At 42.1% G+C, this 24267-nt stretch overlaps 2 protein-coding genes across 2 annotated transcripts; one reads left to right on the forward strand and one right to left on the reverse strand.

Annotated features, from left to right (window-relative positions):
• Positions 1-1260: 1260 nt before the first annotated feature.
• On the forward strand, positions 1261-16878 carry srsf10a (serine and arginine rich splicing factor 10a). Its single transcript, XM_084335981.1, has 6 exons — positions 1261-1441; positions 2723-2827; positions 3904-4007; positions 4114-4288; positions 4399-4449; positions 15721-16878. The coding sequence occupies exons 1-6, from the start codon at positions 1377-1379 to the stop codon at positions 15998-16000; spliced, it is 780 nt and encodes a 259-aa protein (XP_084192107.1). The 5' UTR covers positions 1261-1376; the 3' UTR covers positions 16001-16878.
• A 2201-nt stretch (positions 16879-19079) lies between these two features.
• Positions 19080-23311, reverse strand: pnrc2 (proline-rich nuclear receptor coactivator 2). The gene is made up of 4 exons (XM_084335875.1): positions 23137-23311; positions 22366-22580; positions 21586-22082; positions 19080-20063 (listed from the first exon to the last, which is right to left on the reverse strand). The coding sequence occupies exons 3-4, from the start codon at positions 22054-22056 to the stop codon at positions 20019-20021; spliced, it is 516 nt and encodes a 171-aa protein (XP_084192001.1). The 5' UTR covers positions 22057-22082; positions 22366-22580; positions 23137-23311; the 3' UTR covers positions 19080-20018.
• Between the last annotated feature and the right edge of the window lie 956 nt (positions 23312-24267).

Consider the following 24267-nt stretch of genomic DNA (forward strand, 5'->3'; position numbering starts at 1 on the left):
ATCAACAGCACAGACCGCTATACCAAGAAGTGAACTCTTCGTGACTGCGTTTCGCGGTACCATCCGTTACACTTGTACAACGAGCGTTTTGATAGAGAAAAGCGGGACAGAGTTAATTGTGGGATTTTTCTATGAAGGCATAAGTGTAACGGATACCGCAAAGCGTAGTCACAATGGAATGCCAATGTTGTGAAGTGACTAAGGGGCGAGTAGCGGTGCTATGGGTTAAAAACTCACTCTCATCCTCAAAAGACACATAGACACATTACAAAGCAGTGAATTCACCTTTTGGTATACGGTCTGTGCTGTTGCCTGCGGCGTGGGAGACCCGGGTTCGAAACTCCCTCGGGCATCGAAGTTTAAGGTGACAATGTCACAACCGTTACATAATGGACTGTGTATTCACTCGCCAACCTTGTTGGCGTGCATCACAGACCCGAAAGGGGCTAAGCTACTAGGTTCCTATAGTTGGATGTATGGCAGCAGTCCCTGCCCACTGTTGTGGAGCCTGATGGCCGCTGTTATGAAGGACTGGCTGAGGCGGTTGAGTGTCAGGACTCGGGCGGGTATGAGTCTGTGACTAGAGGGGGTGGGAGAGGGATTCTCCAGGATAGCAGCCAGCTTCCTTCTCATCCCCCTCTCTGCCACCATCTCTAGTTTGACCAGCTCGACTCCCACCACGGAGCTATCCTTCCTCACCAGCGTGTTCAGTTTGTTGGTGTCCCTCGAGTTATATTAGTATGAATGAATGAAAACTTTATTTAACAGATTGCAGAATGGGTACAATACAGTACGGCTCAATACATACAATTGTTAAGGGGATGCAGACCTGAGAAAGACGTTTGTCTTGTTTCCATCAGGGTCCCCCCGTATATTATTGTATTACTCATTGCCTTTATTCTTAAGCTTAGCATTGTATTTTATTTGTATTACTTTTGTATCATGTCTACTCTATTTGATCTATTCTATTTTATTATTTGTATCTTTGCACAATCGAGGCGGGCATAGCCATCTACATTTCACTGCATGTGATGTATGACAAATAAAACTCTTGAATCTTGAATCTAGACGCCTAATTCCCCATTTGCACAATGGAGTGGTCATTATGAGGGGTATGTGTGTGCTATTAGACAATTCAAAGAAAATATTTTATAATAATAAAAAAAATAACCTTTTTATGGACCATCTGAAGATGGGAGGGAAAATGCATTTGAGCGCATGCGCATGCGCACACGGGTTATTGGTGCAGCCCTCGCCAGCCACCACCAGACCGCGCTGACCACGTAGCTTACAACGTGCAGGGGATTTCAGTCAATTAATAACTATCCGATTTACAGCGACTAGTTACATTTTTTTGCAACTAAAGTCATTCTAAAATGGCGAGGTACCTGAGGCCTCCAAATACGTCCCTCTTTGTTAGAAACATTTCCGACGAATCCAGGTACGTTTTCCTTTCTAACGTTCTCGTAACGTTGTGTTGGCGTGGTGGTGATACTCTGCTGCCTCGTCTAGCTAGCTGAGTTAGCCAGCCTAGCTAACACTGCCGAGAATGGCGTGGACAAGGCCAGTCGATGTGAATGGGAAAACCTGATATTATAACGATATGCAACTTGCTAGAAATATGCCATTTATCGTTTATTGTTTTTATTTGCATCGATTGGCGGGAGCTACGCGGCAAAAAGCAAACAATCCAGCACACTTTCCTTTGTCAAGTCGACGTTAGCTCGATGGCTATCTAGCGTTAAGCTAACAGCGAAGACCATGTATTACCCTGCCACCACCACTAGTGTCGCAACCCAGTACAGTGGGCTCTGACTCTGGACTGGAGGAACATGGAGTCATGTTTTCTAGATGGACCAATGTTTTGTAATAATTATATCGCTAATCCACACGAATATGTTCTTTGACTTGGGTGACGCCGTGCGTAGAACTCCATATAAAGCAACACCCCGTAGCTTTTGCACTGCATGGATGCCGGTCTATTTTTAACAATGGCCACTCACTCCATTCATAATAATAACATCACAAAAGGCGATTATTAATGTGCACTGTCGGTTTAAATCAATTATAATTTCAACAACGACACCCATATATGTTTACTCATTATAATCAACGGAACCATGCACACTACACTTTACTGAGAAATACTGTCATAATGCCTAGATATCTAATGCATTCCCCAACAACTGCATGCTTTTGTCTAGAAGAGAAACAAATCGCCGGTTGTTGCGTGATAGTGCGTTTAACAATGTTTTACAGAGTCATTCTAAATCCATATGGATTTCACTAAAAAAGAAATGGGTAGCCTGTGCCCTCTCCCATAGATGGAGGCAATGCATGACTGAATAATTCAGCAAAACATTAAGTATTGTTCAATGTTTATTGATTAACGTATAACTAAGTAATAATGATTTAAAAAAAGAAGAAGCATATTTGTTATCTTATTCGTGTGATGTGTTACCCTTATCTTTTTGAGTTTGGGTACTCTTTTTATTGCCAGTGCTCTTGGGTGTGTGTAAAAAGCCATTTGTGTCTGGGGGTTATTAGAACTGTGATTTGATTGATCTTTCCCTTATTCAAATCTCATCAAAGCTCTAAAAGAATGTCAAGGCTTCTTGTGAAGTGGTACACCGGGCAGGCATGTACAGCCTACACATCTAGCTGAAGCCAGACCTAAGCTAGCCATCAGAATAAATGTCCTTATTATTTCATGACACTTTAGGCCAGAGGATATTCGTCATGAGTTTGGTCGTTATGGACCTATTGTAGATGTCTACATTCCACTTGACTTCCATACACGGCGAGGAAGAGGATTTGCTTACATTCAATATCCTTTATACTCTTTAAAAATGTATGATAATGAAAAAAATGATTAATACTGTTTTTTCACTTTCATGGTACACAATAACCTCTCACCCTTTGGTTGTAACAGTTTTTAATCACACTTGAAATGTTAGGCTCGTTCTTTTGAAGTCATTGTATTACTGTGTCACAAACTCCCCCCCCCCCCCTACACACTTATTGACTATATTCACACGTGGCCATTTTGCTCTTTTGTCATGCTCAGTTTGGGATTCCTTTCCACCCAGTCCTTTCCGTTGTATCCCAACCTGAGCACGACATAAGAGCATAATGGCTGCCATGTGAATGTGGTCAATTGTATGCAGGCTTAAACATATTCCTAACCAATATTTCTTCTGTTGTTGCCTTAGAAATGGTAAAGATACAGTTCTGGAAAAGATACAGTTCTGGAGAGACCCTACACCAAAGAAAGTTGAGAGGCGGTTGTAGAGTAGATTCAAGCCAAAGACACCCAGTTCGACACGAAAATAGTGGAATTTGGAAAATAAAGAGAAAAGCAAAAGCATGAAGATGCAAAGAGGAGAAAAGAAAGCGACCAGGCTTCCATATGTGACATGTCTACCAGAGAGAGGAAAAGCAAAGAGTTTATTGGGCAAAGACAAGCGGGAAACCCCAAGTTCTTCTGCCAAGCCGATAAAGAGAATAAAGACAGCAAGCTGAAGGTCAAAGGTCAAGCATGTTAAAGGTAACAAGCCTAACATTTTGTATCCTACCAAAACCGTCTTGATGGCCATCTCAATATTTGTCTGTTTTCACTCAATCCCAAATCACAAGTAGACCTATTTGATTTTTTTGTACTTTGTAATTGTACTCATAACAACTGAACATATTTTTTCATTAATTTATTTCACTTCTAAATGAACAATTGAAATGGCTGATTCTATCAATACTGGCTATATCTCAAGCCAATAGCTGTATAGGACTTGACAAAAATGGAGCCTCCAGCCTGTCTAGTAGTCTTGTCTTCATAGCTGTTGAATGTGTGTGCACTGTGCAACCCTCCAATTTTCCACAAAGTGAAAAGCCTTAACAGTCTAGCACGTTCGAGGACGTCCGAGATGCCGAAGATGCACTTCACAACCTGGACCGCAAGTGGGTGTGTGGGCGGCAGATTGAGATCCAGTTCGCCCAGGGAGACCGCAAGAGTATGCCCATTTACATCCACATCCAAACATGCACATAGTCACCGCAAGGACCCGTGGTAGACCGTGATGGTGAGTGATATGTATTCTGGTGTGTGTTTCCATGCAGCGCCGAACCAGATGAAGACAAAGGAGCGCCACTCCCCCCGCAGCTTCTCGCGGTATGATGACGGTGACCGTGAAGGGGGACGACGCAGGCGCTCCCGCAGCCGCAGCTACGACCGCCGCAGGTCCCGCAGTCCCTCTTACGAGCGCCGGCCCCGGAGGTCTGAGAGCCCTCGAGAGTGAGTTCATCCTTTTCCCTGCATCTAAAAGCTTCCTTTCATTGCTGTCCACGGAGAGGGACATATTCCAAGACATTGACTCATTTGTGGCCTTTTATTCTTTTCCACAGGTCTCGATCTTATGGGCGACACAGGCGAAGCAGAAGCCATGAGAATGAAAGGTATGCTGATGATTAGTATGCAACTGTAAACCAAACATGGTATATGTTTATTTTATATATATACCTGGGTGAATACTCGTTTCCGATTGGCTGGGGGCAGGTAGATTATATTTTTTATATACTGCACGCCACGGCTAGAGCCTCATCACAATTCAAAATGAATTAACTTGTTTGGCTTTCTGACAGAAAGCTCTGAAGGTAAACTCCTGTATAACAATGACCTAGAGATCGAACTTTATGCTAGCAAGCCTTTCTGTCAATACATTTGCTTATGGTTAACACTTTCAGCGCCATAAACTGTCCCCATCTCTGCCGCTTCAAGGCCAGCTTAAAATGGTCATTTTCACGATGTTTGCAGAGCTGTGTGTGTTCTGTATTATAGCTGTGGAGACAATGGTGTGGCTCATTTGACAGACACCAACATGGAAAAAAGAGTTTGTTTCTACACTAGTGTGTAGTTTATTACACGCTAAACATAGCGCATTTCCAAGATAATCCAGTCTTTTTCCATAGATTGCAAGATACAACGCGTTATGTGCAATAAGCCCAAACCCTTCTGGTTGATCCCCTGAAACCCCAAATACTCCCAAATCAAAGGTATATACCATGTACCTTCACAAAATCATCATGGGGGGGGGGGGGGTTGTTTTAAAGGTCCCATGTCTTATAAATAGCCTTTTCCAGTGTTTAGCATTGTTTTCTAGCAATGTGGGGTTGTATCAATGGGGTCTGTGTCTCTAATTCTCATTTTGGCTCATCAGTCCAGTCTCGAGTTCACGAGATCCTCCCTCACTGAACTAAGCCATTCTGATTTGACTGTTTTGCTGACATGAATATGGCACTGGTTGTAGTCACCACTAGGGATGGGTATCGTTATGATTTTATCGATACTACTACTCTTATCGATACTGCTTAACGGTTCAGTACTTTATCGATACTCTTATCGGTTCTTTTTTGATTATTTTGCACAAAATACTTTTTTATTAAGAACCGAATCAACATTGCTTTATTATTCTTTTATATAACTATATTGCACTATACTGCACATGGCTACTTTTTGATCAATTAATACAAGCAGTCAGATAAATTAACTATTTTGGGACTTTCTATTTTATTTAGAAAGTTCTTAAATCAGAATGTCCCACCCAATACCTAGCTGTTAAAAACGGTTCAATACTCATTTTATTAGTAGAGATACTTTTAGAACAATAGCCTGGTGCTGTATTTTCCATGAGTGGATGCATGACCGGAGCAGTGTGAGTGTGTGTAAGAGCACACACTTTGCGTAGTGGGCGTGTCAACAGTGTCAGCTGAACTCGCACCAAACAAGGGAAGACATAGGGAAATAGTCAGACATCCCAGAATTATTTCATAATACAACGTTTCTGAATGGACGTTTGGATTAAACCAAGTTGTATGCAGTGATGAACGGTTTCCCCGCGGAACACAAGTTACTTAACGTTACACATGTCGTGCTATGCATGCTTAGCTTGCTAATGCTAAGGTAGCAGTGTAACTTAATGTTACACACGTCGCGCTATGCATGCTTAGCTTGCTAACGTTAAGATAGCATGTTACAGGGCGGCTCGGTGGTGCAGTGGGCAAGGCGCTCACCACCAATGCAGGATACACTGTGTTCGAGCCCAGCTCTCCGCATTGCTATCAGCTTGGCTGGTCGTTCATACTAATACAGTTGGCAGTATTAGGGGGTGGGAAGCTGATGGGTGGGAATCGGACGTTGTGGACAGCGACTCCTACAGGTCGGTTGGTGCGCCTGCGCAGCAGAATCAGGAAGCGACGGGGGCGGCGTGCCCTCCAAACGCAGACCCCCGAAGCTGAGAGATCACGCTGTGCAGGTGAAAAGATGCGACTGCTGCTTCCTCGAGTACTGGAGGGGACACGTGATGTAAGGCTTAGTCCACATTGCAGCCGGCTTGTGGGAGGCATGGCCTAACAACGTTCGAGACAGGGGAGGGTAGAATTGGACGATACGAAATTGGGATGGGAGAAAAAAGTTGATAAAAAAAAAGATAGCATGTTACACAGGTTGCGCCATGCATGCTTTTTTCGAACGTTTCGTTCTCTGCTATGATGAGCTCTGTGACTGTCTGAGTGCTGCTTCAGCACGGACAGCACCTCTCAAGTACCCATATGTGCATGTGTGAGTGTGAGCAGAGTGTGTGTAACTTAGGGCCTTTTCTCACTCACCCTATTCGTTTCTATTTCGTTCCGTTCTGCCCGTTCCGAGATCTGATGCGAACTCCCTCTCCCCCCTCTAGTTTGTGTACACACTTCAGTCTGGGTGCGCTCTGGGTTTTGTTTACGGTTTGCGTTTTGAGCTTGTAAGCTTGCCGTAGTCGATGATGTCACGCTCGAAATGTAAACACAGGAAGTGTTAACACGGAGACCAGGGTTTCCGTTAGAAAAAATTGTTGCCGGTCTCCGTGACCTGCAAGATTTCAATCTACCGGACAAATGAGATTAATTCCGGTCATAGTTTATTGAGCTTTAAAACAATTGATAGGCAGGCAATATAAAGAATGTCATCCTCAAGGCATGTAGATTTATAATATTATTACTTAAAACTAGGCTACTTTTGCGTATACAGTCATTAATTAATATATTCCAAATAAAATAAGTCCCTCGATACTCCGTGCTGCTGCTGACTTGAACTAAAATAGACCGCGTATGTGGGCAGTCGGTCCGACACTAAACAGCAGTCTGTTATAATCACATTTTTATGAGCTAACGAATTCCGTTATATTGGACATTTGTATTAATTATATCAAGCGAAGAACTGAGAAAGCAGAGAGACGGCAACATTATCGTGGTTTGCGTGACGACTCTCTCCACCTCGCAACGACTTATTTGCAAAGAGTATGGCGCTGCAGAGAAGCTGATTTAGCTGTTATTGGCTCTTTTCTGGGAACCGCACAGCAGCGCCCCCCACCCAACATTGGCTGAAAATGGCCAAATTGGAGTACTGCTGGAATACTGCATTGTGCCGTTGCCTCTCTGGCTCTGCAGCTTCACACAAAAGTCCGCACACCAGCACTAAGCTCTCGCCGACAACGTTGTTGTCATTATTAGAAGCAACGAGGAAACAAATGTAATGATCGTTTCGTTCATCGCATAGGCTATTTAATTTTAGCCTATTTTAATACAATTCAAATAATCAAATTGTGCTTAGACTCAGGGAATTATTTTCACCGGACATTAAGACCGGAGATATTAAATAAGTCGGACTTCAACAGATTTTGCCGGTCAAAAACCGGTAATTACCGGCTAACGGAAACGCTGACGGAGACTGGAGAATGGATGTTGATATAAAGAAACAAATAACTAATAAATATGAAGTTATATTTGAACCTCTGTTGTCAAGCCTTGTCAATATAACCCACCCCCCTTTTCTCACGAATGGAACTCTGTTGTAGAGTCCGCTTTTTATCGTTTTGCAGGGTTAACAATAACGCTAAGCTAACGGCTACCGCTAGTTAGCTTTATAACTTTTTACTAGTAACATTGCTCGCATCGATTATATTGAATGTCATTGATCTACTGGTCGACCGAAAATGTAAACGGGAATGTCTTAACACGACTGCGGACTCTGGATGTTGATATAAAATGAACAAATTGCCAATAAATATGAAGTTATATTTGAACCTCTGTTGTCAAGCCTTGTCAATATAACCCACCCCATTTTATCACGAATGGATGGTGTTGTAGAGTCCGCTTTTGAGCGTTTTGAGCGATCTACTGGTCGACCACGGCCGACTGGTTGGGCACCACTGGTCTAATAGAAATAAATGCATTCGAACAAGAAAGTATAGTATACAGCAATGGCTAACGGCTAACGCTAGTTAACTAGCCTGTTCAGAAGCTAACATCCCATCGCTTGTGGCAATTATATTGCATGTCATTGATCTACTGGTCGACCACGGCCGACTGGTTGGGCACCACTGGTCTAATAGAAATAAATGCATTCGAACAATGTATAGACATAGCAATGGCAAACAAAATTTATGACGTTATGTCAGCACCAGGCGCCACGCCCGTGAAAAGGTACAAGCTCGCAAAGCCACACCCCCCGTTCTCCCGGGGCCGAACCCGAGACCACCTCTGCCAGCTGATCCCGTTCAGCGGGGGGTGAAACGAATCAGCGCCGTTTCGCACCCCAAAAGGGGTGAGTGAGAACACTCCCCCCCCCCCCCCCCCCGTGCTACGGGACGGTGATTCGATACAAAAGGCTGAGTGTGAAAGCCCTCTAACAGTCCCGCTCCTCGTGCAGACGGAGAGAGACAGAGGGAGGAGAGATATAGAAAACGGCCAACAAGATTAGTTCACAACATTTAAATTCCTCGAAGCAAAACTATAATTTCTCGAGTACCAATAGCAAAACTAATAACGTCGGAGCTTATCAATACTCAGTTTTTTTCTAATTTAGTACCGGTTCCCGTTTAGAACCGGGTTTCGGGGGGCATCCCTAGTCACCGCCCACAATCAACAATTCGCTCAACAACAGAGCGAGTGGAAATACTGACACTTCCTCAAACGGGTTGACGTGGCGTGGGTGCCGAACGAGAGAGACGGGCATAGAGAGAGGGACACGGAGCACCCCACACACTCCCGACCGCGCCGGGAAACACACACACACACAGTCGGGAGCTGTGAACTTGCTGCAAAATATCATTGCGCGAGCTTGTATTCCGATCCATGCAATAATATTCACAGGGGTATATGTTGTCATTTGAAACGAGTTACCAATGCATTGTCCCGTGGGATTATGCCCCCCTGCGGCAAAATTAATTGGTATCCCCCTCAATCTCTGTCTCTGTCTGCCAGTGCAGACTGGGTGACTGTCACTCAAAGCGCTTTGGGAGTATGGGCGGAGCCCAGCCCAAAATAGCTTGAAATCTTGAAGTGGAAAAATGCTGCTTTAGTGTACTTGATTAGAAATACAAAACAATGAATTCTTTTGAAAAAAACATACAGATGTGTTCCATAGACTCACAGGAATTGTGTAACATTGCCCAAATAGTGAAAGGAATAGCAAAACATGGGACCTTTAACTAAAAACCGTGATGGTGTTTGTCAACCATTTTTTACGTCCGGTAAAACACAAAACTGTGATTGTTAGAAAAACATGTTTCAGGTTCGGTAAAATAGACATAGAATATACCTTACCTTAGCCAGAAGGTATTCCAAAAAGAATACTTCCAAGTGATCATTTTACGTCCGGTAAAACACAAAACTGTGATCGTTAGAAAAACATGTTTCAGGTTAGGTAAAATAGACATAGAATATACCTTACCTTAGCCAGGAGGTATTCTAAAAAGAATAATTCCAAGTGATCGCATCGCCATCTCGATTACCAGTGTATATGTCTACACGTTTCGATGGTAAATGCGCTTCGGCAACGGAATTTCGAGGCGATCGATGTGAATCTCTGTTCAAGCAGGAGGAGGAGCCCTTAGGAAAACGTGTATCCACGCCAATGCAATTCCAGTTCAGACACAGACCATACTGCCACCTGGTGATATTCGATCGGCATTGCAATTCCAACGTATACAAACGAGCCAGGGACGACTAGAATGATCCGGATGATGATTTAGAACGGGGATCAAAACCCGACTATACTAGGGTATGGCGCTCAACCGCTGGCGAGATAACCCGACTATACTTGTGATTGGTGCTGAATGTGTTAATAAACATTTATTCATAATAAAACAGATACTTGTTCCCTAAGGATAAGCGATCAATGAAGAAATCCATGCTTATAAATACTTACTATGGAATTACACTACAAATGTATTACGTGGCCCAAAATGCCCCCCAACAGCATTGCCAACTTCAACAGACCCGTATCCCTTTTGATGTTGGCTCCAGTTATTGACAATGATGCTACATACCATACACATGGCCCCCCACAACCGAACGTGTAGTGTGGTGGCATATCACCAGGGTTACACCTCCCTTCACTTGTGTTTCATCAAGTTAGACACCTTGGGAAGGCTCAACAGTTCGTTCCAGCGTCCCAGAACCAGAACCCTCCATGCTAGCGTTTATTTTCCATGAAACCCACATGCTGAACTTCCTTATCAAAAATAGAACAATTCCTGATGACAATATCGCACATAAAACACATTTACTTTGCCCCCCGCTGCCATTATTTCTCCTCAACCAAATTCACTGACTCCATTTTTAATGCTTCTTCCGACATCTCATTTACTAGGGATGCACGATATTGATTTTTTGATACCGATAACTTTATGCTCCTCAGGCCGATATCGATAACCGATATTTATTGTATTATAATTTTTTTTTTAATGTATATATATTTTTTTTTATCTTTTTTTTCAACATGAAACAAAACATCACAATACAATAATAATACATAAAAAGACTTCCCAGGACAATAAATTAACACCAACTTAAATGTGACCTAACCAGACAACAGAAACAAAAGCCAAGACAACAGTTTTGACTGATAAAGTGACCATATTTATTTTTCCAAATGAAAATTCACAATCCTTCAACAACTTATAATACATCCAACCTAAGACGCTCAAAGCTTTTTGTTCTTCTTTTTTCAAAGCAGAGCCTTGAAAAAAAGGCTTTGAGTGGACACATCACCACCACAACAAGTCACCTGCAACAAGCTAGAAGCTAGAACCTAGAAGCTAGAAGCTGCTGTGAATCCAAAGCCAGCTATTGACGAGTCGTTTGCTAAATTAAAGAAGTTTGACAGAAATGACCCAAGGGCTCAAGCCACTAGCTTTTAAGCAGTCCTTGGTGGTGCAAATTAACCTGGCTACTATGGAGCAATAAGTGACTGCGTTCAACCGAGGGTTGCATCACAGCCATGGAAGGGGCTAGCTTTGCTTAGCTCCTCGCGTCGTCGTAGGCTTCTAAGTTAACACAATAACACACCATTGTAGCGGTGGTGATGCCGCAGGTGACCCGTCAGGCTGGATGTATTACAAGTTGTTGCCCTTTTCCCTCCTTGTGGAACTTATGCATTGCATTTATTACAAATAGCAAGCGATCTTTTTCCTCTGAAATTCCGAGTACCGACGCGGCCATCTTTGTTTTTAACGTCCGCGCTGATTCAGAAACGTACGTGCCTACGTCACAGCCAAGAAAGGGAGCGCTGGATTTGTGTAAAACGCCCTGTTCCTAAACCACACGCTGTCAGTCGTACCACAGTACTGGCAAAACGGGATGAGCCTACAGTCAAAACAAACGCACTTCATTCCAATTCACCCACACAGCATTTTTTTTTACCAAAAAATATATTATATTATCGGAGCTATTAATAACGTTATCGGGATGACGTCATAATTGCTGATATCGGCCCGATAATTATCGTGCATCCCTATCATTTACTGCCTTTTGCAAACCCTGCCCACGAATCCCCAACTCCCAATAATGATAGTCGGTGCTATAAATCTTTTTGCATCATACAACTACGGGACAAACCCTAGCTTTCCATCCTCGCTGTTCAGTATCATAGCTTTTTCCTTTCATGAGGCTCCTCCACTGAATCTTCACGGTAAATTCTATAGAATAAACTATCCGCTGACTAGCAGCCCATAACACTAGGTCAGGCCTCAAGTTAGTGCCAACTATCTCTCATGGAACAACAAGTTTTCCTCCCTAATCTAACCATCTCCCAATCATTATCTCCCTTAAGTGGCTTGACTCGAAATCTAACAAAAAATCTACCTCTACATTTCTCTCCCTCACAGACAAATGTAATGGCTGCTAAGCTATTCAAAACCTGGTTATGTCACCATGTATACCAGCCTTGAGAAAGACTACACCCTGACAAAATATGCCTCAAAGTTGCCATCTCTGAACACAGTGGACACTACTGTTTTAGGTTCTGGGGTGTGTATATATATATATATAACCTACAAATATATATAACCTAGCAGCCTCAAGAGTCTAAAGAGTATTAATATACAATAGCATATTGGACTACCTCTGGTATAGTGTCTGGGGCCTAAAAAAATGTGTTTCCGGTTGCCGACCGACCCTGCCGATTTAGGTGCGACCCAATATATTTTATGAGTTTCTTTTTTTTTTTTTTTTTTTTTTTTTAAGAATAAAGTTTCATAGAAATCTTAGTCAAACCTTTAGTATTATGGATATTAAACATGCTGGCAGAGTACATGCATCCATGTTGTGAACATTTTTATTAAATAAAGAAATTCCCTAGTCACCGTGGGAAAGAATAAAATACAAAATAAAATAAATTCCCTACCTACCCATGGCCTTAACACATTGACGACCAGCCCTCGCCATATGTGGCTGGAGGACAACTCTTTGTAAACAAACCGATGTACTTTTGGATAGCTATATATATACTTTATAGTATTGCTATCTGTCCATTCTCATTGTCACTTGAGTGCATAAACTGTGCCTTCATAATGGCTTAAAGAAAATAAAAATCCATCAGTTGGTTGTCATTTTATAGCGTCGTGAATATAAGCTTTATCGCAGTTTTTGTCTTGTATTTTTTCTGGAAAGCTAGTTATGAGGCTAAAGGCTACTCGCGTTATATCGAACGGCATTTATGTTGTATATATACGAATGAAATAAAACAAACTGCTTAGCATCCGGACTATTACAGAGCATCTATGGATGAAATGGGGGCGGCGGGGGACGCCGATTAGTATTATTGATTAGCAATACAGTGCGTTCAAGTAGCCACATTCACTGATCGATCGCGTGCGTTTTACAACAATGTCCAATCCGGCTGTAATTTGGGTCAAGAGTGTCCTACCGTCAGCCCATGTGATCGCCGGCAGCATTTCCCCATTATTCATCGGCATCTGGTAGATCGATATGTCCATTGGCTGATCATAAATCCCATTATTCCAGGCTGAAATCTGCGCTTCGAACCGTGATCAACGATGGAGGATGGTCGCTTGGGATCCAGGCTCATATGAAACGCCCATAGACTGTACAAAAAAAAATTATCCACTCGCCCACAATGATACTGCAGTGGAGCGATGGCGCCCCTAAGAGGATCTGGCCGGTATTGCATGTTGCCGATTTCAATGAGGCGGGTAAATCTGCAGCGTCGATCGGGGATCTTGATCTGTTTATTAATATGGAATAAAACAATAACAACTTGCCACGAGTTAACTCGTGGCTCTGGTCCTCAACGCATGGCACCGAAACCCGAGTTACCTCGTGGTTGGGCAGCAAAGTGTTAACTGACAACCAACAGGAAACAAACTATTTTTTGTTATGCCTGGGGTAAGCTTTGCAACTATGTTGCTGATCAGGTAGGATATCTTTAATGCTCTCTGGCCTCAGTTTTCTAATGCATGCTGTTATTCTGCTATTTCACACACAGATAGAGCTAACAAAGCAGATTAGTATGTGGAGAGGCAATTTATTCCTGGATTTACATAATACCTGCTCTCGCAATTAGTGTTGTCAAAAATATCGAAGTATCGATACATATCGATACTGAATATTTAAAACGGCTTCGATACTCATTTCCCGAAGTACTGATACTTTCTGCAGTATCGGTACCAGCTGGCGAGTGTTCTACCGCAAGTTGTTGACGGCAACGCGCTGTTCAGAGCGCTCAGCGCGCTTGCTCCCCGGTTCCTCCGAGTCCAGCCCTCCCCCTCACAGTCACAGAGAGCCGTCTTCTTCAGTTAGTAAACAAACATTTTAGCTGAAGATGGTAAATGCAGAGCCTCCGCAACTTGTGCTTGTGGATAAAGAAAACAGCAGAAGTGCTGTTTGGAGGTACTTCGGGTTTCAAGTAAACCACGAAGGACAAGCTACAAATGCCCCAATGATATTTGCAAGCGGTGTTAGAGCAGTGCCAGCGCCGATCTCCATAAAGAAATTAAAGAGGTTCGTGACAGCTGCTCTTTCAACGTCACTGTGACTGAAGCATTAAACCATTAACTCTAGTTTAATACATGATACGTTGTCTACTGATGGCGCATAATATCAACAGCTGATTCGTTGTAATGTTACAGCTACCAGCTAACGTTAGCTACTGCTAGATCCATTAGCTTAGCTGGCTACTTGTGGTAACGGAGTAACGTTAACGTTTAAACGTTATGTCGAGGTCATACAATACTACAGTCGACATAAGGTTAACGTTACCCCGTTTCCATCAAGTGTTTAAATAGCAGCAATCTTGTTGAAAATGTAACGTTACTAAAATGCTCCGAGCATAGCCTCTCTCTCTCTCTATTGCTACCTCTCTCTCTCTCTCTCTCTCTCTACCGCTACCTCTCTCTCTCCTCTCGTTATCTTTAAATAAAAACGAAACTGTTACTAACTGTAATATAAACAGTTCAGTTTGTCAGGTACATGCAACACAGATTACAGTGTTTACATCTGTCTGCTTGAGAAAATACCATGTTCTGCATTTGCAATAAAAATTATTGAAGTGAGATGAACAGTTATTTTTAAATGTGTGATCTAAAGATAAACAAAGGGTTTTAAAATTGTTATATTTATCTTCTCTTATAGTACCAGAGAGAAGCTAAATTTGTTTAAAAAAAAATATATATATATATATATATATATTTTTTTTTTATATCGAAATAATATCGAAGTATCGATACTTTTCAAGGTATCGTATCGAAGTCGAAATTCCAGTATCGTGACAACACTACTCGCAATTCAACTCTCAACAATGACTACTTAAGACTGACGGGGATATTTAATGTGAAAAGGGGTTATTGTTTTGAGGACAATAAGATGTCTATATAGCAAAACAGTATTTTTGTCAAACATACTGTCCGATCATATTCACTGTTAACAATAGGCAAAGTTATTGACAAAGGCTTGCTAGCATGAAGTACATTTTCTGGGTCATTGTCACTGGCATCAGTCAAGTGACAGGTGGATGTCAAGCAGTTGCTATGGTAGTGCATGAAGTAAATTTTCTGGGTCATTGTCACTGGCATCAGTCAAGTGACAGGTGGATGTCAAGCAGTTGCTATGGTAGTGCAGAGGGACTAATGAAAGTCGGCAGTGAGCAAAGCATAAATAACATTAATTAAATGTGAATAAATGGCATACATTTTTCTTTGGAAAGGTATAAGCAGGTTAATACACTGACGTGTGCGCTTATCCTCATCCTTTAATACAATGACTGCTTTGCCTCATGGGGTAATTGGTCTCTGTGTTGTGTATTATTTTTCTTTTTTGTGCAGTCTTAATCCTTCATGCCACACTCACTCCTTCCTCTAATGAGTCCTGTGCTCTTGTGTTTTGTCCCAACAGATATAGAGGCCCTCCCCGTGAGCACAGGATTCACCATGGCCCGGGCTCTCGCAGCCGCTCGGCTTCCCGCTCCCCTTCCGCCGCCGCCGCCTCCAGAGCCAGGCCCAAAGGCAGGAAGAGCCAGTCCAGGTCCCCCAGCCCTGTCGAAGACTTCCATCCCGCCTCCAACTCCCAGAAACAGCCCATTGGGCGCTCTCCGTCACGCTCCTACTCCAGATCTGTGTCTCGGTCGCGTTCTCGCTCCAGGTCCTGGGCTGGCCGCAAATCTGGAGGCCACTAACTCTCCATTCTTCCAAAGCCCCGTCATTCTGTCTTCAAGGATGTTTGTGTTCAACGTTTGAATAATGGTCACTAGAGAACGCCGACTTCTATGCCCACCTTTTGTTAATTGTCAAGTTTCTCAATTTTATCAGTGGAATATGCTGCCAGGGTGAAGAGAGGCGGTAATTTCTGCAGATGGAAACCATTTATTTTTTATCTCCATTTAAAAGCAATGCAAGTTTGTGGAATCCGCAGAAGCACATTTGACAAGTGGTCAGTTACATTCAGTTACGAATTGGATCCTTTGATTGTGACTTGGGAACTGTGGGTTTGTGAGGATAAATATTGGTTTCTAAAATGCTCGGGTTTAGCTTAGCCAGTTATGTTCTATTTTTTTGTACTCTTTCAGTTAGGTGGAATTATTCTGTATCGATAACTATATTTTTGTTCCAACATTAAATGGTAAAACAGTATTTTAATGATGTTTATTGACTTTTTGTTGAGCGGTCGTCTCCATAGTAAGAGTAGTAGGAAAGATGAATAAGCTAACTAATTGCAGGCCCTGACTGAAATGTCAGGTGCAAGTTGCCCTACTCCTATGTATGTTTACTTTAAGTATTGTTTACTTTTTATTTTTTTATATATATAAGTAGCCTGGATCACATTGTATGGAATGTTGGTGAATACTTATTACTTACAAATATTCTATGACCCTTTATTTCCCCTTAATTTCTTAGTCTTCATGGTGTACAGTATATATACAGTGGGATTCATTTCTCTTGTGTACATACATCACTTTGGGTGAACTAAAATGAATAATGTTAAGTGTACCTTAGTACTCGATTGCATTTTAGTGATATTCCATTTTTTGTTCATGTCAATAAACGTTTATTTGGATATTTTTGTTTTGTTCTGCATTGTGGGTGAAATCCAGTTGATATTAGTAATTTAAAAGATTTATCTTCGCCTAAAACGGTGGGCAAATAATTTTGCATAAACAATGGCCAGACTGAGTTAACATCTACTCTTTACAAGCACAAAAGCAGTATAGTACTGGTGGTCATAGCTATCTCGTACTATTGTAAACCTACTGCAACAAGTGCTATTTTTTTACACTGTCCATTCAGAGAACTTTGTAATGTAGGATGATGTGCATCTATGGATCAGACTAATGGAAATGTCAGGTTTTTACTAAACCTTTTTGGCAGATTTTGGAATATGGCATGAAAGAATCAGGTGAGCAAAACAGGTAATGTGTAAAGATGGGTAAAAATGTTTCCATTCAGACGTGTCCTGGCCTAAGTCACAAGCAGAATTTGAATGCACGAGTACCTTTTAGACGGTAAAATAATTTTGAACAATTGAAATTACCCGATACTGGCCACATTTCTCATATTTAATAATCAATGGGTATATTCCCAGAAAAGTGGAGGGAGTGTAAAGCCATTGCGGAAGATAAAAGATTCACAGGAGCAAATACCGTAGTCTCTTTTGAACAGATGCAGACATATTTTCTACCAATTTTCACAATTTCAGCATGCATATCATGTGGGTCTCCACATGTACCGTCTTAACACGTGACCGATGAGTGGCTAGAAGAAACGGACGCCCAGACTAGTTGGTGCAGTAATGCTGCTTTCAATCGAATAGCTACCTATCTGCAAGAAAGCAGGGTTTTCCCCCAATGGAAGTTATACTTAAAGTAAAAATGTTGACTGGTTCCTCAAGGTAGCTGCCTCAGTCCGCATTTATATTATATTTTCACCAACTATTTACCTTGCACACGGGGGTGGGAAACGTATGTATACTGACTACTACATTGTATTGTGTAGCACAAACAGCTGACAGTTTGAGTTACTTCAGAGATTTGGGGAAAGTGTAAATGGGTGCTAAACATAGCAAAAACATCCATTAATCAGTTATTAAACCAAATTTAAAGTAACTAATGATGCTTTACTAAATGTGTCGATTGAAGGGTTGCAATTGAAACAAGTGAGCCAAACAAAACTACCTGGCTTTACCTTGGATTTCTACTTGTCTTGGTCACCTCATATTGATATTGTAGCGGTCAAAATAGGAATTGCTTTGGCAAGGAAATGCGTTATATATCCCCTTCCATTCTTAACCAGGTAGTAGTCACTTGTATGGTCCTCAGCATCAAAGGAGCTGAACACTTCAGTTGGTCACAAAAGTTGCCAAAACAGCTGCCAGGATAGTTCTTCCAACTCTCAAATAGAACAAATGTAACTTTAATGCATAAACGACTGACAGTTGAATGCAGACTCATTGTAAGCCTTCACATTAAATTATTCAAGAAATACTATATTTTTAGCTGATCAATTACATTATATTGGAAAATAGTCACCCATGTGGTGACCTGGAACTTCCTCGACCAAGGACTAATCATTTAAATCTACAGTGCTCTAGAGCCATATTCTACTGGAACAAGCTACCAGTATCAAGGCAAATAGTTTAGATATTAAACAGTTGAAAATTATGTAAATGACTGATGTCGTTAAGATATAATTTTTCAATATTATATTGCTAATTACATTCCATTTGTTCCGTTTTATTTTCTTGTGAGGACCACAGGAAGACTAGCAGCCATTGATTTGACAGCTAATGGGGATCCTAATAAAACGAACATCTCCATAGACTAGGACTAAATGGAGCTCCCAGCTTGTCGGGACTCAGGAGCCTGAGAAATCTACCTGTTGGGCAGATATTGTAAGCCTAGTGCAACATGTGCAACTTTATACACTGTCTTGCATCAGACCATTTTGGCAGATTTAGTCAAGTATGGCATGAAAGTGTAAGGCCAATACTCAACTAAATCTACCTGTTGGGCACTTTTCAATGTCAAGACAATAGCATCTGTCCAGACTACACGGTGATAACTTGCAAACAAATGCGGGGAATAATGAAAGCAAGGGGTCAAATTAGAAATCTTGGGCAATGGTCCCCCTATGAGACAAACTTACAACCTTGAACATTTGCTGTCATTTGGACCCGATAAATACGTGTGTAGGAGCATGAATTATTTCTTAATACATACCTAAGAATTTGCATGCAAGTTCAATGAAAGACAGAAACACAAGTAGGGGGGAAGGGAAGGGGTTTATTTTGTTTTGGATTTTTTTTTTAAAGTCTTTACCAAATTGAAATAGCACATTTTTTATATACCTAATTAATACCAAATTCTAGACATGGGGCATTTTTTTCTCATCTTCGGTGACATAAAACAAGTGGGACAAATTAATAGCCAATTTGTGAAACGTTTTCAAATTTAGGATGAAGAGACTTATACATGTATGAATCATTCAAATAACAAAAATCACACAATTTTACATAAACATAAAATAGCTGAGAGAAGGTAGTTCATAAAAAAGCATTGGGCCAAATTCAATTGTCAGCTTGCGGAAGAAGAGCTGAGAATTAAAGTTGTTTTTTCAGATAATGTACAAGAAGGTTTGGTTTGGTCAATGAGTAACATCTCTACTTATCTTAACATCTCTAATGGAGAAAAAAAAAGAATAAAAATCTGTTGTTTGATAATTTTGTCACCGTTGGTTATGTAGGCACAATCAGGTTTGTTAAACTTACAAGTTAAGTGGTTGTCTCAGTAAATAAAAGAGAACGTCAAGCTTACACTCCATAAGCACATTCGAAAATTCATACATATAGAGGTCTCCTCAGAGGTCCGAATGGATTTTTTTTCTATATTTGCACTTACAGCATCTCTACCCTACACTGTGCATAATACAAAAACAATAAAAACATTATGTGCAAGGTCACTGGCAATATTACACAGTGCAGGGGTACTGACAAATGCAATAGGCAGATATTTTATCTTTTTTTTTAACAAAAATATTCTTCAGCATTTGAAGTCAAGACATGTCCTTAGCACATCTTACATTCAGTGTTATTACTAAAAATACTTTCAAGCAGGTTTTAAAATTTCCCTGCAAAATGTACATATGCTACAAGTATTTTTATACATTTCGTTATTTACATGGCTCTTAACATTTTGTAAGCTCTCACTTCGTTTTGTCGTCTCTACGCTGGCCATTACAGCTCCCATTCTGCAAAGAAAGAAAAAAATAGATATATACAGACAGCCTCCATAGAGGTTTGTCTCAGAACAATTGAGAACCTAGAGGGAGATAGTCGATTACGCTCCCACTGTTAAAAAGGGCATCTGGTAACTTCTGAAAAACAAATCTGATTGCAGTGCAAGAGGAGAATAGGGTGCAAGAGGCAGTGAGTGTCTGGAGATTATTGGATGGCCAACCCTTTTGAGACCTATTTTTAAATGTAAACACATCCACACTGGCCTTGCGCCTCACGTCGAGAGTCCCCTGGGCCACGTCACGCACTTCCCTCACTCGGCCCTCCCGGATTAGAAACTGCCACAGGGCAAACAGGACCGTGACGACATGTGAGCTAGTGGTGGGGTGAAACGGTTAACAGTCCCACCCACCGGTTTAGTCTGGCCCTCTTCCGCAGTGTTTGCCGTGTGGCATTTCCACTGAGGAGGCAGATTGAAGGTGGCTAACAGTACTGATTGCATTGGGAAAAATTTGCAGTGGCCCAGGGGAGTCCGTTCCATTCGCCACTCAGGCCGACTTGGTCGATATGGCACTAGTAACCATGTCGGTCAGGCAAGGAGATGGCGAAAAACACAGCTAAAAACATTGCTTTGGTTAACACACAGACTCATACATCGTTAAACTACAACACAAAATGGACTCACTCACAAAATAATGCTATGATCGAGAGCTGCGGGCCTTAGGCAAGCTCAACTCTTATAGTGCAGAGCGCACAGCGCTATTAAAAAATAAAAGTACAAGAGTTGAGAGTCCAAGGTCCGTGTGCCATGGTCTCATATTACACTTCAGTATTTGAGGTTATGCTTGTGACCTGTACTCACTACAGCTGATTCCCCTCCAGTTAGATAGCTCTGGTTTCCCTGCAGAATTGCAGTTAAGTGGCTTTTACATCCCAAACACGATAAAAAAGAAATGAAAATTATTTATAGATCTATGGCCCTAGTCAACAAAAAGCTACAAATGTGAATGTGCTTCAGCACAAGTTTCAGACATGAACTCCTAAAAGATTAGCATAATGTAATTATGTCAGTGTAAAAGTATATCTGTCCACAGAAATGGACTGTAAAAGTGAATTTTTGCAGATTTTTTTTCTATGAATACCTAACCTCTAGTTGGGATAAAAAGCACACTCAACTTGATATAACAGCCAACATAAAAAGGAACAAAACAAAATAACAGAGCACAGAAGTACAAAGGATATCCAGTTCGTCGTTAGTTACAGAAACCGACTCCAAAAAGAGCTTTCCTCCCATCAGCAAGGCTGCAATGCTGTAATATTGAAATATTAGTTAAAAAAGAGGGGCGTACGGTAAACATTTGCAGCACAATACCACTGCAACTGCCTCCTACCCTTCTAAGAGGCCAGTCTAAAAATAGGTAAAATATATTACAGCACTGAGGCGTTCCAGATAGGCGGAAGCCCTCAGGGGAGCCTTAGTTCATGCATTGGCTTTTTTGAAAGGTCAGGTGTGGGGAGTCCGTCTCAGGCCTGTACCTTGAGGAGGCTCTTTAGCTGGAAGGCCATCATCTCCCTGTTGTCACAGGAGCCCCTGGGGAAGGAGACCCAGTGGCTGGGGGGTTTGGGCAGCACGCTGGGTGAGGGCGGCTCGCTGAACTTGGGTCCTGCGAACTTGGGGCCACCCTGGACCCCGGCCAGGAGCGTGTTCAGGTGGGACACAGCACCCTCCCAATTCTGATCGTAGTTGGTGGCAAAACGGACAGAAGCGTTTTTCTTCTCAGCAGACGCGGCCTGCCGCGCCTCTGGAAACCAGGGGTAGGCTACGCCCTTGTCACTCCTGCGGTGGGCAAGGTGGTGAAGGGCCCCCACCACACCTGCAGATGCTGCCGTCGTCACTCCATTTTGATCACGGCCCCTCTGCTTGGCCCTGCCCAGCTGGTGGTTCTTCTTGGGCAACGGGCGATCAGCGTGGGACACTGGAATGTTGTACCTCTCTCCACCTCCCATACTACTGCTCTCAAACTAGGTGTCACCTACAGGATGGATATACAATTTATTACAATGATGTACCTCTCTGCGCACACACCCCCCTGTTCTCACACCAATTGGACAGTTACCATATAAAACCAATGTGTGGTAAGCTAAAACTGCATGTATATACAATACAAGTAAAATGTAATAATAAACCGTACATAAATAATGTAAATATTAGCGGTATAGGATACACAACAGTAGCCTATGTGGCTACGTGCATAAAGGCCAGACTAGTCTAGCCCTGCCCACCCATCCCCCACCCAGCCTGAGCGTGCAGCTCACCTCTTTGTTGTCAGAAAGTGGACTGAGCAGAGATCTCTCCTTAACTTCTCCTCTCCGATCGGGCTCCAGGTCCTCGAAGTAGTAGGTCTACTTCTCGCTGCACGTCTGTGTCCAGCCAGGTGTAAAGTTATCATGTGCCAATGAGCGGTGTTTTCCCGTGGAGCCGAGCTGAACATCAATTCACCTCGGCGCAGGATGCTCCAAGAAGCCGAGATCTAGAACAATTGAAATGTAAACATTAGCTACATATTTATGTGATGAATCGTCGGGCTGTGGGATTTCGCGTCGAACAGGCAGAGGACATGGAATTCAAAAGTGCGTCATCGCAAAGTCTGCACTACAAAACAAACAATTTGGTAGAATAATAATGTCATGCTATGTACATTAATCACTATAGTAATATAAAACGTAGTTTTGTGTTGACCATAACATGTTGTGCAAAGCAACTGCGACGCTCTAATCCCAGTGTGTGCGCGCGCAGCAGCAAGAGGAACACAGAGGCGTCATTTTGTGTCCTGTTGAGAAAAACAAGGCTATAGCTAGGCTTCTATTATCGCTTCGCATACTGTGGGGTTTCGTGATTGTTCGATCGGTTCTCTTGATCAAAACAACGCGATTTGCGTTGTTCGACTTGAGGTTTATCTCAATCGATTACCCAACTTGTGTGGTCGAGTAAAGGACGGTTTTGACGATCTAGGTTCCATTCCTCTGGCAGTAAACCAAAACAAAGAGAAGCCCCTCAATATGGCGACGAAAACAAGATTCGCTTACCGACTTCTTCAGGCTTGGTTGGTGAAAGCCTTTCGTCAGAATTGGTCAGATTGACCTTCGAAGTCGCTCGGTGAAGAAAGTAGAAATGACAGTGAACTGTTATTTCTACAAACTGGTAACACGGGACCTCGCACGGTGTTGTAAGAATGGTCGAACACCTCTCCTCCCGACTCTGTCTGAATTGCAACAAAATGGAAACTACAGCAGGGAGATGTAGTCTGCGCCCTCCGAGATCTGACCAATCATGCGGCGGCTCGACGCAGCGCGACCAATGGCAGAAGCGCATCACAGACGCATTCATGCCTGTTACCAGACGGGTGACGTCAGAAGCCTCCAACCCTCCCCCACTCGCTCCTCTCTTCCTTTGTTTTGTTTGGTCTTTCCTTGCGGTAGATGCTAGATCACATGGCCCGAAATACCATTATTTATTGTTTTATTTGACATTAAGGTAGTGGTTAAGGTTAGGGATGTGCTTATAAACAACTTTTAAGGTAAAAATGATGACGACTTGCGGCTTTGCATCTTGGCGAAAAACTGACGACCCCCACAATAAAACGCAGATGACCTCGTGTGATCTAGCATCAACATACGTGTGTTTGATTGATTGATTGACATTTTTATTAACAGATTGCAGAATGGGTACAATACAGTACGGCTCAATACACACAATTGTTAAGGGGTTGCAGACCAGAGTAAGACTTTCGTCTTGTTTACATCAGGGTCCCCCATTTTCAATTCATCATGCCATACAATACAGATAGATTAGACAGTAGCTACTGCTACACCTATACATTTATGACATACCAGATTTGCAAATACAGTACTGTTTGTGATACAAAAAGAGTCCAGAAAAGAGAGTATATACATTTGACGTAGAAACTGTACAACTGTACATTGGAATATTGACAAAACCATACTTGGTTCCAAGAGGAGGGTCTCGTGTATTCTTGGGTTAGGTAATTTACTGTACATTGGAGGGGGTTGGGTTAGGAGCTTTACAGGGGCCAGTTTCGAATTGCAGTCTCCTGTATAGGTGTTCTTTGAGAGTGGTTTTGAAAGTGGGTAGTGATATTGATTAGTGTATTGAGCCGTACTGTATTGTACCCATTCTGCAATCTGTTAATACATTTT

This window comes from Notolepis coatsorum, assembly GCF_963971535.1.
Source record: "Notolepis coatsorum genome assembly, chromosome: 19".
In the NCBI taxonomy this organism is placed as follows: Eukaryota; Metazoa; Chordata; class Actinopteri; order Aulopiformes; family Paralepididae; genus Notolepis; species Notolepis coatsorum.

Excerpts from the sequence above, each read along its gene's own strand:
- pnrc2 (XM_084335875.1), bottom strand. The coding sequence starts at position 22,056 with ATGGGAGGTGGAGAGAGGTACAACATTCCAGTGTCCCACGCTGATCGC. Across the intron at positions 20,064-21,585 it reads AGCTAAAGAGCCTCCTCAAG|AATGGGAGCTGTAATGGCCA; the intron begins GTACAGGCCTGA and ends CTTTCTTTGCAG.
- srsf10a (XM_084335981.1), top strand. The coding sequence starts at position 1,377 with ATGGCGAGGTACCTGAGGCCTCCAAATACGTCCCTCTTTGTTAGAAAC. Across the intron at positions 1,442-2,722 it reads AACATTTCCGACGAATCCAG|GCCAGAGGATATTCGTCATG; the intron begins GTACGTTTTCCT and ends ATGACACTTTAG. Across the intron at positions 4,450-15,720 it reads AGAAGCCATGAGAATGAAAG|ATATAGAGGCCCTCCCCGTG; the intron begins GTATGCTGATGA and ends TTGTCCCAACAG.